Source organism: Marmota marmota, unplaced genomic scaffold (assembly GCF_001458135.2).
Source record: "Marmota marmota marmota unplaced genomic scaffold, marMar, whole genome shotgun sequence".
NCBI lineage: Eukaryota > Metazoa > Chordata > Mammalia > Rodentia > Sciuridae > Marmota > Marmota marmota.
The window spans coordinates 67933483-67946390 of NW_025999842.1; the positions used below are offsets into that span (position 1 = coordinate 67933483).

Sequence of the window (12908 nt, forward strand, 5' to 3'; positions counted from 1 at the left end):
CTGGGTTTTGTAACCAGTTCTTGTGCCCCTTTCTCACTAAGACAAAATTGAAGGCAAAAAGAGCTTTCACTCTAGGAGACATTGGAGAGTTGGGGGTAAAAGCAACATGTTTCCTCAACAAAGTTTATTTGTTTCTTATTTCTTTTTCAGGAAAAAAAAAAAGATTACTCTTGTTTCAGAAAAGTCTATAAGGTTGGAAATTTAAGGCTCACCATTTTCCTTTTTTCAAATGTGAGGGATTGATGCATTAAGAATATCAAAAAGAGGGGAAATGGAAGTAGAAATGGGAGAACATTGAGGCTTGGGGTGTGAGGGCTGTTAGGATTTTGTGGGACAGTGTCTTTCCTGTCTGATTATAGAGAGAGAGAACGGTGCTGGGGAAATGGAGTGATGTCAGCCCCCTTTCTTATGCTTTACTGCTGCCAAGAAACTCTGTGTCTCTCCCCAGCCTGTCTCCCCAACTCCCTTCTGCATTCTGCCACCGCCCCCCTTAGATGTTAGAAGTGCTTGCAGAGCACAGTGCCCAGGGAAGAGCTGGACTCCCTGAATTGCTTTGCGCAAAATCCACCTCTCTCCTCTCCCTCCTCTCCAGACTCCGCATCCCCCACAGCCCTCCCTCCCCGCGCCTGTCGCTGTGGGGTTGGGGACGTGCCTCTGTGTACTACTAAAGTGGGAGGGGGCAGCAAGCGGAAGATAATGTCAGATGCAGCTTCCCCCTTCTGCCTGACGCTCCCCTCTGGTTCCGCCAGAGTTGGTCCCTGTAAGAAATAGCCGGAGCTGTGGCAGCGGCGAGAGAAAGCGGCTGAGGCGCGTGGAACCCGAAAAGTCCGGGAGCTCCGGGTTACCTCGCGTCCTGGTCCCCAGCAGGCCTTCAGCACCATGGACAGCAGCGCCGTCCCCGCAAACGCCAGCAACTGCAGCTATCCCTTCCCGCCATCGAGTTGCCCCCCAGCACCGAGCACCAGTTCCTGGGTCAACTTGTCCCACTTGGATGGCAACCTGTCCGACCCATGCGGTCCGAACCGCACCGAGCTGGGCGGGAGCGCCGGCCAGTGCCCTCCGTCCGGCAGTCCTTCCATGATCACGGCCATCACCATCATGGCCCTCTACTCCATCGTGTGTGTGGTGGGGCTCTTCGGAAACTTCCTGGTCATGTACGTGATCGTCAGGTAAGGAAGGCTCCGAGCGCAGACTGAAAAAGCAAGCGACACTTGAGCCATAAGGCGGGAGGGTGAGAGGGGAGTTAACAGGGGCACCACCGGTGGACAGAGTGATGCTGTCTGTGTATCCCAAACCATTTTCCTATTTTTCCCTCCCTTGGATCAAGAAAGAGTCCCAAATCCCAAAAGCAGAGAAGTTCCTTTGATAAAAGCTGTTAAAGGTCTAAAAGTGGGGTGGGGGTGCTCTTTGGTAAAGCCCTCTTATACTGAGACAAGGGGGCTCTTGGTACAGTGTCCTATGTATGGTCTGCCCTTCTGCATGAGCTATGGATAAATAAAGTTGGTGAATAATGGGGGTGGAATTCTGAGAAGTTTTTCCCTAATTGAGTTGCCGAATTTTCTCACTTGTTTTAAGAGATGCACCTTGCCAACTTTCCTACACTGGCTGCTTTAGGATGTACTACAGCCCCACCCCTTCTCCCCATTCATAGTATCCTTCATGTCCTTCTCTCTTCCATCCTGCAGCCACACTAGGGAGAGGGAGTTTCCCTGGCATTTCTTTTTGGTAGGTAGTTGTACTTTGTTGAAGCAAACACGACAGTTGTGTTGCCTAGATGAGTTTGCAGTTGCTAGCTGCAGATCTATTAGAGGAATGATAAATTGCATCTGGAACATATAAGATGGCTCAGAAGAACTGCAGGACAAAACTATTTTTTAATGTCTCCACAAGTTGAAGTGACTAAAAGCAGCAGAAATCAGCATTACAGACTATTATTAGAAAGTTGTTCAAGGTGCTTTGGGGAATAAAAAGAAAGAAAGTGTATTTATCTAATAAAATTATTTCAAAAGAGTTAGTGGTCCATGTTATTTGCCCAGATGTTCCATGTGTGTTTGGCAAAGTGTTTACAATCTCAGTATTGAGACTCTCAATACTTGGATTGATGTTGATTGTGTTGACATTGACGTGTCTATTCAATTCTATATGTGAATGTAAAATACTAACACATTCATTTTTGTTAAAGTAGGTAAATATTTTAACACTTCAAAATGGCTCCAGATTTGAGTTTTTCCTTCCACTTTGGGTTATATGTATATTGTGAACATGGCATCGTCATATTTAGTTACAGTATTTGCTTCATCTATTCAGCAAATACTGCAGATTTAGATGGGACTCTTGAATCATTTATCAGTCTCCCCATTACGCTTTTATCCCCAAGGTGCTGTAAATTGCATGCAATTGAGTCTTTCTACTTTCTTTCTGCTTCTATGTCTAATTTCTTTAATTAATGATTGTTAAAGAGTAAAGCAAATTTTCCTGATCTTTTGATGGGAAATAAGATCAGTAGTGTCTCTGAGAAAAGAGCACCATCTATTGAAAGGAAAGCTAACAACAGAGAGAAAAATACAGAGAAAAAAAAGGAAAAGAAAATTCTTTTCAAAGAATTTAGCTTTGAAAACATTTAGCTTCTATAATTCAAAACAAAAACTCATATCAGAGACTAAAACAAGTTTTATTCTGCAGTTATGACAATAAAAAGCATAATTAAAGGCCTGTCTTACAAAATAAAATGTTTTTTTTTTCATTTTTTCCTGAAAAAAAAAAAAGATCTTTGTAGAATCATAAGCTAACAGAAATAGAAGGGATGAGAGATCATCTATGATAGATGAGTAATCTGAGGCACAGTATAAATTATTTGTCCAAGAACAGATGTTTCATTAGTTCAATGTCGCTGAATGTCTCTTAGATAACATAATTTTTTATGTTATTATGGTAGCAAATCATGATTTGAGTTAATTCAACAATTAGGTTGACAGAGTAAGTTTAGTTTGCAGTAATAATGTGGGAATAACAAATAACCCCCAAATGTATGTATGCAATCCTGAATAACAAAAGCATGAGAAAGAAATTTCTAAAGCATCGAAAAATCATGCCTTTTGAAATACAATCTTTTATTTCTGTTATTACTTCTTGGCATTTTCCTTCATCATTTTCCTCCCCTTCAGTTTTTGTTTTGCTGTAAAGAGAGAGCCGATAGAGCAACAATCAGCTGAGAAGTAAGCAGTTTGGTCCCATCCCAGTGTCTAAGAGGTTGCTGGTTGAGTGAGTTTGCTTTAAAGGCATTAGCTGTCACCTATTGTTCACTGGGAGAGACATGGCGACATTGCATCCTCCTGGGAACATGATATTATGCTTTACTCTCTGTACTGAGAGTTCTGACAAAATGCAGTACTATTTGAAGGATCAACCCAAACACCCACCTGTGGCAGGCTGGGTGTTTAATTCCGAGGTCAGATAACCCTCTGGGAATTTGGCAGTGAAACAGCAAAATGGGCAGTTCAGGGACAGATGAAGGGATGGACAAAGCAGCTGAGGACTGGAGGTCTTCGTCCAGTTAGCTGAGGATATTCTACTCAGAGTATCTAGGCCACAGAGTTTTAACTACAAAATGATCAGCTCAGGGATATTATGAGCCCTGCTAAAGGATGGAAATATTTCTCTCTTTTGAAGTATTAAGGAGAAGTGCTCATTTTTTTGACTCCCTAACAGTTAACAAATCATATTGGTTGATTAAGTACAGTTTTCAGGCCAAATTTAGGTAGTATTTATAAGAATAACTTGATATATGGAATGAATCATGAGACTAAGATGACTATGGAAACAGGTACTGCAGGTACTACAGATGTGGTCAGGCCTCTGTGTTCTGGGTCTCCTAACATCATCACCATTACCACCATCACCGCCATCCCACCTTCATCAACAGTATTATTAAATGCTTTGAAAACTTAAATGGACTTTTACATAGTGCTGTTCTAAGTAATGTAAGAGAGGGAAAGGCATAGTGTCCTATGATCTAAAGACTTAAAATCCAGATGTTAAACGAAAGAAGTACTACAAGTAGCCATCCCCTAAAAGTATATTGGGATTTAAAGAGAAAAAAAAAAAAAAAAACGTTTGCAGGATAATATTTTTTAAAAATGCCACAAAGATTTGGGAAAATGTAAAGATGAAAATAATGTGAAAAGTAGCATTTGTTTTAAATGGGATGACATTACTGACAAGCATCTTAATAAAAAATATCAAAATAATACACAAAGTTTATAGCCAATAGAGATTTTTTATGAACTGAAGATATTATATGAACTATCGAATTAACCATAATTATAAAAACTAGTAGAATTCCAGATATGTTGGTGAGATTTTGTTTTCAAAGAGACTTAGCAAAGTACCTTTGAAATTGTTGTGCACAGACATCTGAAGACAATGGAGGACTAGAAAGTTTTAGATTCCTATGGACTATAGAAACTATTCTTTTTGTAAAATTTCAACAAGGCATGACAAAATGAGCTGGGGGTACAGTGAATACAAAACCCTAGGTTTGGAGGGGGGGGGATTATCAAATGATATTGCCTTATCTTTCAGATTGATTCTTAACTTGGTTAAATTCTCAATATGAATAGACATCTGAAAATACTATTTAAAGCTATAAAAAATGTCATTGCTATTTTCCTTTCCTAAAATATATTTCTAAATTCAAAAATATCTTATGATTTTATTATTGATCCATGTACTAAATATTTGGCTCAGGTTTAAATTACCAAAGTATCAGTCACGATTTTTAGAACAAAAGCATAATATTTTAGACTTAATTCATATCAACATGGCCAAGAACATAAGAATAATAATATTTCATTTGATTTAAGGATGTATGTGCACACATGCATATACATGTATATTTGAGTTAATTTAAATGTATGTCACTGAATATATTCACTAGTGAATTTTATAAAATAAAAAGATGATTACTTATTTAAAAATTCAAATATTGATGATATTCTCTTTCACTTTGCAGACCACAAAAATATCTTAATTAGAAGATGGATTATAAAATGAATTTTAAAAAACTCCTAAATAAAATTTTAATTTTAACATAATGGTTAATATCAAAGTATGCCAACTTAATTGCATATCTTTCATTCATCAATGGAAAGCTTCTGATATCTATTACACTTTTAACTTTGCTATTTTCCATAGAGGATATTAATTCTATAGGGAACACCTCACCCTCTTCCTGGAAGTCTCCTGAATATATTGAGTTGCTTTTATTTTCCTGAATTGGAAACTAACTTTGTCATTTGCATAATTAAGTTTTCTAAATTCTTCTTGCTCTCTCAGTTATTTTCTTCCTTAAAAAAAAATTACCTTATATTTTTGAAACGTTTTGAACATAAAACAGTGTTTAATTATATAATGACTCTCCTGTACTGAAAATTATATATTAGCTTAGTATGCCCAAGGCTCTGAGTTCAATCCCAGCACCAAATATATAAATATATTTTAATAATTTATGTATAGATTGTATGTATAGTGTTATGATTATATAAATTAATATTACTAATTATATTACATATATATTATTACACAAACTATCAACAATTATGTTAAATTGATTATATATATATATATATATATATATATATATATATATAGAGAGAGAGAGAGAGAGAGAGAGAGAGAGAGAGAGAGAGCAGTTGAAATCTTTTCTTTGCTTTCATTACCCTCCCTCCCATGAGACTGCCACTATTGTGAACTTGGTGGTAATTGTTTATATGCATATTTGTATTATATATCTGTATTTTCACAAACAAATTGTCTTTTTTATACATTCTTATAGCTTTATAATTGGTAGTGTAGTGCACACCAAAGTTACTAAACATAATTTTACTATTTACCCCAAGTAGTTCTAGTTTGATCAGGTTAATGATAGAAGCTGGATATCAAACAGAACAAAAAACCAATGAGCAAACATTCTTGGTTACCATTTCTCCTGAAAACGTTCAACTGACCTAAGAAAAATTGGTTTACAAAGTTCCATTTAATTTGATCTGGTGAAGCCCACTAACTCTCTGCATCAATTTAAGATGCAAAATTCAGAATATAACTAATACATGAAAGCAAACATTTAAATGTTCTCCCATGAGTTAAAAAGAGAAGGGGCAGAAGGAGGAAGAGTGTGTGCCATGCCCTCCACCCTGGGACTATGCTCTTAGGCATACATGTAGCCCTAACCTGAGGCCTCTGTTTACAGGTCTTCTTATTGAGCAGCCATGATGAGGCTCTTGCCAGGTACCTCCAAGGAAATATGGTCAGAGTTCTTGCACATGAATCACTGTGTGAGGGGTTCTAATAAAGGGAGAGATCATTCTGTTCTAGGTGGGTTTCTATCCAGACATGAAAAATGTCAATAATGTCAAGTACTGTTCTTTTTTTTTTTTAATTCAATTAATGAATCACTCATTAGTTGTACGTAAGTAGGTGTCTGAGCCTGCTGCTCCAACAGAACACCATAAACTGCTAGGATAATCTTCACCAACAAATGTCTTACCTGGTGTGGGTCCACCCTGGGTTCACAGGCAGCTATGTTCTTGCTGTGACCTCAAATGGGAAATGTGGCCAGGGAGCTCTCTGGGACCTCTTTTATAAAAGCACTTATTATTCATTAGCTATCTCCATGACCTAATCACCTCCCAAAGGAGACACCTCTAAGTACCATCAGATTGGTGATTAGTTTCCAAAACCTGTATTCTGTGGAGATATAATTGATCTTAAAGTGATACAAATACAACCTTTCAAAAATACTAAGTATTAGTATAATTTGAAGTAATGTCTGAATAAATTAAACTGATCCACTCATTGTCTTCTTTTTTTATTTAATCTCTCTTATACTCTTTTTAACTTTTTCTCCTGTTTACTCACATTATTTCTCTACTTTTTTTTTCCTATCAAAATTTTTCTTATTTTTCAATTTCCAGCTATAATCTATTCCTTTTGCAGATTCCCCACAGAACTCATAGGACCAACTTTCCTGTAGTGAAACCAAAAATATCTACTACTATTGTGAAAAAATCTTTTCATTTTCTCTAAGCCTTCCAAAATGTCACTCGATAGTCCTTGAAGACTTGAACTACATATGTATTCTCATGTTAGCTAAGAAATTCAACAGAATTGACCAACATGATGATGCACCTCTAAAATACAATGTAATTCAAAGTTTTTCGAAATTCAAATTTACCTCAAATGAATCTGTTGTAAATGCTAATTCAGATAATTTTCCCAATTCATTGTTTTGTTCATGCCTATTTAGTTTTTTTCTCACTTGTCATGAAAAATAATTCATATTGTGGATTGACGTTACAAATCAGAAACTCGAATACAGACGTATAAATCCATCTGTGCACCCATATATAACTCCATAAACTTTGAATAAGGAATTGATTGTTTATTTTTATAATGGAAACACAGAAAGTAAAAGTTGCAACTTTTGAGCCAACTATTCAATCCTTGAATCTGTTTCATGTGTGTTTCTATTTAAAGATCCTTATTGAATATGGGTTGTTGATTTGATGATACTGAACTCAGCATCAATACTATGCGCCTGAATTTCTCTTTGAACAAAGCTTATTTCACACACATACTTTCTCTTTAACGTGTATTAGGAACACTAGACAGAACTTTAACAATGTGCTCGGGGTTATTATAAACAGTGAAATCACGGACAAAAACACTACAATGCAACAAACCTTGCAAAACCTAGTTTGCAGAAAGGACACTTGTTCCCAGTGGAACCGGAAGACACAGCATGGCCCTGCTGACTACACCTGGGACCTTGAACACAGAGCAGTTTAAATCTTTCACTGCTTTCACATGTCCACACAAGCCCTTGAATAAATACAAAAGCCCACAAGTATTATTTTGGAATTCCAAATCATTTTAGTCAAGTCTCAAATACAGAATCCTCATATGATATGGTTTGAATATATATACAACTTTCAAGGAAATGTAGGCAACTCTTGGTATCCATGGCACTTTAGTCCCAAGACCCCTGTGGATACCAAAATCCTCAAATGATCAAGTCTCTTACATAAAATGACATAGTATTTGCATAAAACCATGTGCATCCTCCCATATACTTTAAATCATCTTTAGATTAATTATAATATCTATAATGAAGTATAAATGCTATGTGAATATAGTTGTGTTTTATTGTTCAGGCAATAACAAAAAAAATCCTGTACATGTTCCATATGGACACAACTTTTTTTGCAAATATTTTTGATCTTCAGTTGGTTAATTGCATGGATTTGGAACCACCAGACACAGAAAGCTGGTTGTATTTTTTAAACACAACTGAAGAAGAAAATCAGGAAGTTATTCTTCACATTAAATGTGGCAGCAAGTTGATGACTTTGGAAAGTTTTATGTTTTTAATACCATTTATTATAATCAGAAGAAATAGCTTGACAACCAAATCCTTTCTCCAATGATTCACTCATCAGTTTACCATCAGACACTTGGGCACACCACAAATTTTAAACAGGCATGGAACATTGTAATAAAATTGGAAATTTTATTTCCATATTGAAATAAAATTCTCAAGATTAAGTTGATTCCCTTATTCTAGTTTTTATAGTATACCAACAAGGGCTCTGTCTACAATTTAATGACCCCAGGTCTGCTGATTAGCCTCCTTCCCAAGAATGCACGAATAACTAGGGATTCAATCTGGACCATTAAAATCTATTTTATGTAGAAAATACTGTCATTAGCTAAAGCAAAGTTTGAATTTAAATTACTTCAGGGTTAGAATCTCACCTCATTTTACTCCATTTTGAAGTACCTATGACTCACACACATTGGATGAAGAGTGATCACCTTGCTCAATATTTCCTATGAAAGTCCAGAAAGTAAATATTTTAGGTTCTTGCAGCTGGATGGTCTCCATCATAGTAACTAAGTCCTGCCTGTCAATCAGAAGCAGACACAGGCAACACATAATGAATGGGCACGAATGCATTCCAGTAAAACTTCGTATGGACACTGAAATTTTAATTTCTGCATAATTTTCAAATATTTTGAAATATTTTACCTTTGATTATTCTCCAACCATTTAAAAATGCAGAACTCTTCTTAGCTGGTAGGTCATAGAAAGAAGCAGTGGGTTAGATTTGAACCACAATCTTTCATTTGCCAAACACAAGTATAGAGGATCCAAAACAAAACTACGTTCTTGCATGGTCATGGAATAAAAACATAGTATTTTCTTTGGCAATTTTGATTACACGTTGTCTAATGGATAAAGATAAAGAATTTTGTTAAAATGACCTTTCAACAACTTCCAGAATTTTTCAACTTCAGAAAATAAAATACACATATGATGTTAATACAAACCAACAGTTATCATAGATTGCCTGACACAGAATATTGATTTTCTGGAAATTGATGTTAAAGTTGAGGTCTAATAGCAATGACACAGGATTCTTCCTACGTTTTTCCATGACCCTATCTCTAATCCCTAGTTTTTTATTTGGCCCAGATTACTAGCAATGTTCATTATTACCCCTAGCCAGGGATTAAGGAACAAGTCTTAGGAAAGAGCATTTCTGAAGAATTTCTCTCTATAGAATATGCTTTGTGCTTATCTCAATTCAGTGCAATTTTCTAGGCTTTCTCACAGTATTTTCCATCTTCAATCATTTGGAAGTTTTCACACAAAAAAAACTGAAACATCTGCAAATTCTTATTAACTTTTTTGCATATACAAAATCTGTCGTCGAAGCCACCTATGTCTGCCCACCAGCCATGCTGCACCCACCACATGCACCCAGGAGGTGAGTGGCAGTTTGTTCTCACTCAATCTCTCTTTATGACATTTCAAACACAAGAGCTCATTGCTTGGGAGATTATTTTCTTTTTCTTTCTTTCTGACTTACATAACTAACTTGTTCATATTTTAAACATTTATTTTCTGCAGTTGTCAAAAGATGCCTTGAAAATTATTATTTTCCTATATTTTAGAATTCAGACTGTCCAGATGGATCAAAACAAGCTCGAGGGTTGGCCCAAGTGCTCTGAGGATGTGTGTGATCTCTTGGCTTTCTGTTCATGGTTTTGTTTAATGTCTTCACAAAAACTCACTGAAATCTCCTTCCTGCCTGGCTCCACATCTTTAATCCAACCCCCACCCATCCCTGTCTAAATGACTCCTCTTTTGATCAATGGTGCTCAGAGAAAACCGTCTGGCATGTACAGAAATTCTTTAGATTATCCAGATGGCCTTCAGGAAGAAGTTTGCAAGGAAAGCCAAGTTGAAGGAGAGTTTTAACTGGGTGACATATTATCCACTGAAAAATTCTATCATTCCTAGAATCTCTTAAGTGAGAATCAGATCCAAATTCTAGCAAGGAAACCAGTCTTTATAAAATGAATGATAAACTTTGATATTCCTACCTACTGGAGTATCAGAGTTATGGCGTAAATTTTTAAAGATGCTTAGACACAGAAGGAGGGACTTCCCGCATACGCTGGCGCAGTGGCTGGTCTCTCTCCTGCTTGCACACTATCATGACCTCGGAAACTTAAAAATAAAGCAAGTCAGCCTCAGCTAATTAAATCAGAATCTCTGGGAATAGCTCCTGGGCATAGGTAGGTATAAAATTTTCCCAGTGATTCTAACATGCAACCAATATCCAGAAGCACAGGGTAGGCTTGACGCTATCCATTTTATTGATGAAGAAAAAAATGAGTCCCTGTGAAGGAGATTCAAAAGACATGATGATATATTTTATTGCTCTAAACTTTAAGAAGTTGTTTATAGAACAAGTAGGAAATTGCCTTTCAGAAAAGCCCATGGTTAAGATGTTTCAGACATATTCCTGAATTTGACTCACCAGCTGCCTTCAGAGGAGACGCTGTGGAGCGGATAGGGTAGGAAACCTGGAATGAAAAGGGACGTTTGAATCTCTGCCCATTACTAGTTAGTTATAATAGTCAATGCACACAGACTACCTCATTAGTTAACCCTCACAAAAGGAATAATAGCAATGTTCAATCTCACAGGGATTTAGGTCCAAATTAGACAAGCTATGTAAAAATGGGTGGTAAATTGGAAGTGCCGTATATAGGTAAAGAGTTTTGACTTGGCTCCCAGGTCCTCTTCTCCACTGCACTCAAACATCAGTCACCATATTAATGCACCCAGGACTTTTGCCTTTCCTTAGGTCAGGATTAATATTCATTATATTTAATTATGATTTATTTTTTAGAATCACAGTTTCTACAGTGAAAAATCACAGCACTGTATGTTTTGGGGTGGAGGGGATGGGGTGTGCAGGGGCGGTCCATGGTTTGGTTGTTATTTGGCATTCCCACCAATGCTCTCCAAATGTGCAGGGCCATTCCAAAACCAATCTGTTGGTGGCCACAATGATGTGAAGAAATTCTAAGGATGAATAAATGCAATTTATTTGATCCCCTAGTGATAAGTCTTCTTACATTTTCTAATAAATTCAGAAGGAAAGAGATGCAAACCTTTTTTTTTAGACGAAACCGCTATGTTCGTTACTTAAATCTTTTACTTTCAAATGGGTGTTGCAGTTAAACTCCTATTTACCCAGCAATGTTGTTTCATTGATTCAGAAGAAGCCACTTATAACAACAGTCTTCTCTGAACTCTGGCTTTGGAAATTTAGGCATTTAAAATTCCACCCCAAAACTCATCATCCTGACCTATGGTGAGTCTCATTCTCTAATCAAAGTAAAGTTGGTCAAAAGATGGAATGCACCATGAAAGATGATGAGTGACAACCCTCCGAGTCTACATGTCTGTCTCTTCCTAACACCTTCATAATGGATTTTTCCAGGACTTGCAAAACAATGTCTGCCAACTTCCAAAATCACAGCAATAAACTCTGTGAATAAAACAAGTGCAGAGTGTCAGGGAGAAAAGACACCCCTGAGGCTTCCAGTGCCCTCTGAGAACTAAATCTCTTCCAAGTACAGAAGCTGTGGGGAACAGGAGATCAATAGAAGGGAGGCCTTCTTTGATTCTAAACACTTTCCCACTGAAACACTGGGTTCAGAGCCAGTGAGAGGTTGAGCTTTTTGTGGGGGAGGATGAAATGTTAATTGAAAAATGTTGCCAGCAATACAGCCCAAACATCAGAACCTGATTGTGCTGCCAAGAAGAACAAGGGAAATTATTATCGACAGACAGTATAATTTTATACTTACTCAACCCCCATCAGCTCTGGAAAGAAAACCACAGGTGTCGAATAAAATTAAACATGAGCTTGCTTCTTACAATGTTGGTGATCTAAGTCCGCTAAAATAAGTGGTCCCATTAAAAACAGGCAGCACTAATTGAGATCTTTGGAATAGTCTTTTCCTTCTGATAACAAAAAGCAGCTTAATTAATTTCTTTGTAAAATAAACAAAGCCAATATCTCAGGACTGGAGATACTGCTTAAAATTTCATACAACTTTAAATTTTTCATTATATTGAGTAATTTGATTCTCATTAAATTTTTGTGAGTATAGTCAGGGAAGAAATTGTTAACCAGACTAATGCTAAAGAAGATTGAACACATTTGCTACATTTGTTGGGCACTTTCTTATGTGTTCCATATACAGAGGTAAGCAGAATAGACATGGCCCTTCCTCCTCCAAATGTTCAGTCTAGTGGAGAAGATGGTTAAGCCATGTCACCAGCTAATAGATGCCAGAGATAGGACTACATCCTTGCTAGAACATTAGGTTCTTCCAACCACAGTATCATAAAAACCCTATTCTCAAGATGGTTGATAGCTCAAGATGTAGTTCATCTTCCTCCATTACCAAGCTCATTAATGGGATCACTCCTCTATCAATCTTTATCCGAGTTCCAAAATTTTGTTAAAGATTTTATTTAGATA

At 36.8% G+C, this 12908-nt stretch overlaps 1 protein-coding gene across 1 annotated transcript in view; it reads left to right on the top strand.

Annotated features, from left to right (window-relative positions):
- The first annotated feature begins 502 nt into the window (after positions 1-502).
- Positions 503-12908, top strand: part of Oprm1 (opioid receptor mu 1) — a 56758-nt gene continuing 44352 nt past the window's right edge. Inside the window, exon 1 of the mRNA XM_015502416.2 lies at positions 503-1169. Within this exon, the coding sequence (XP_015357902.1) occupies positions 880-1169 (290 nt within the window). The 5' untranslated portion in view covers positions 503-879. The remainder of the gene's footprint in view (positions 1170-12908) is intronic.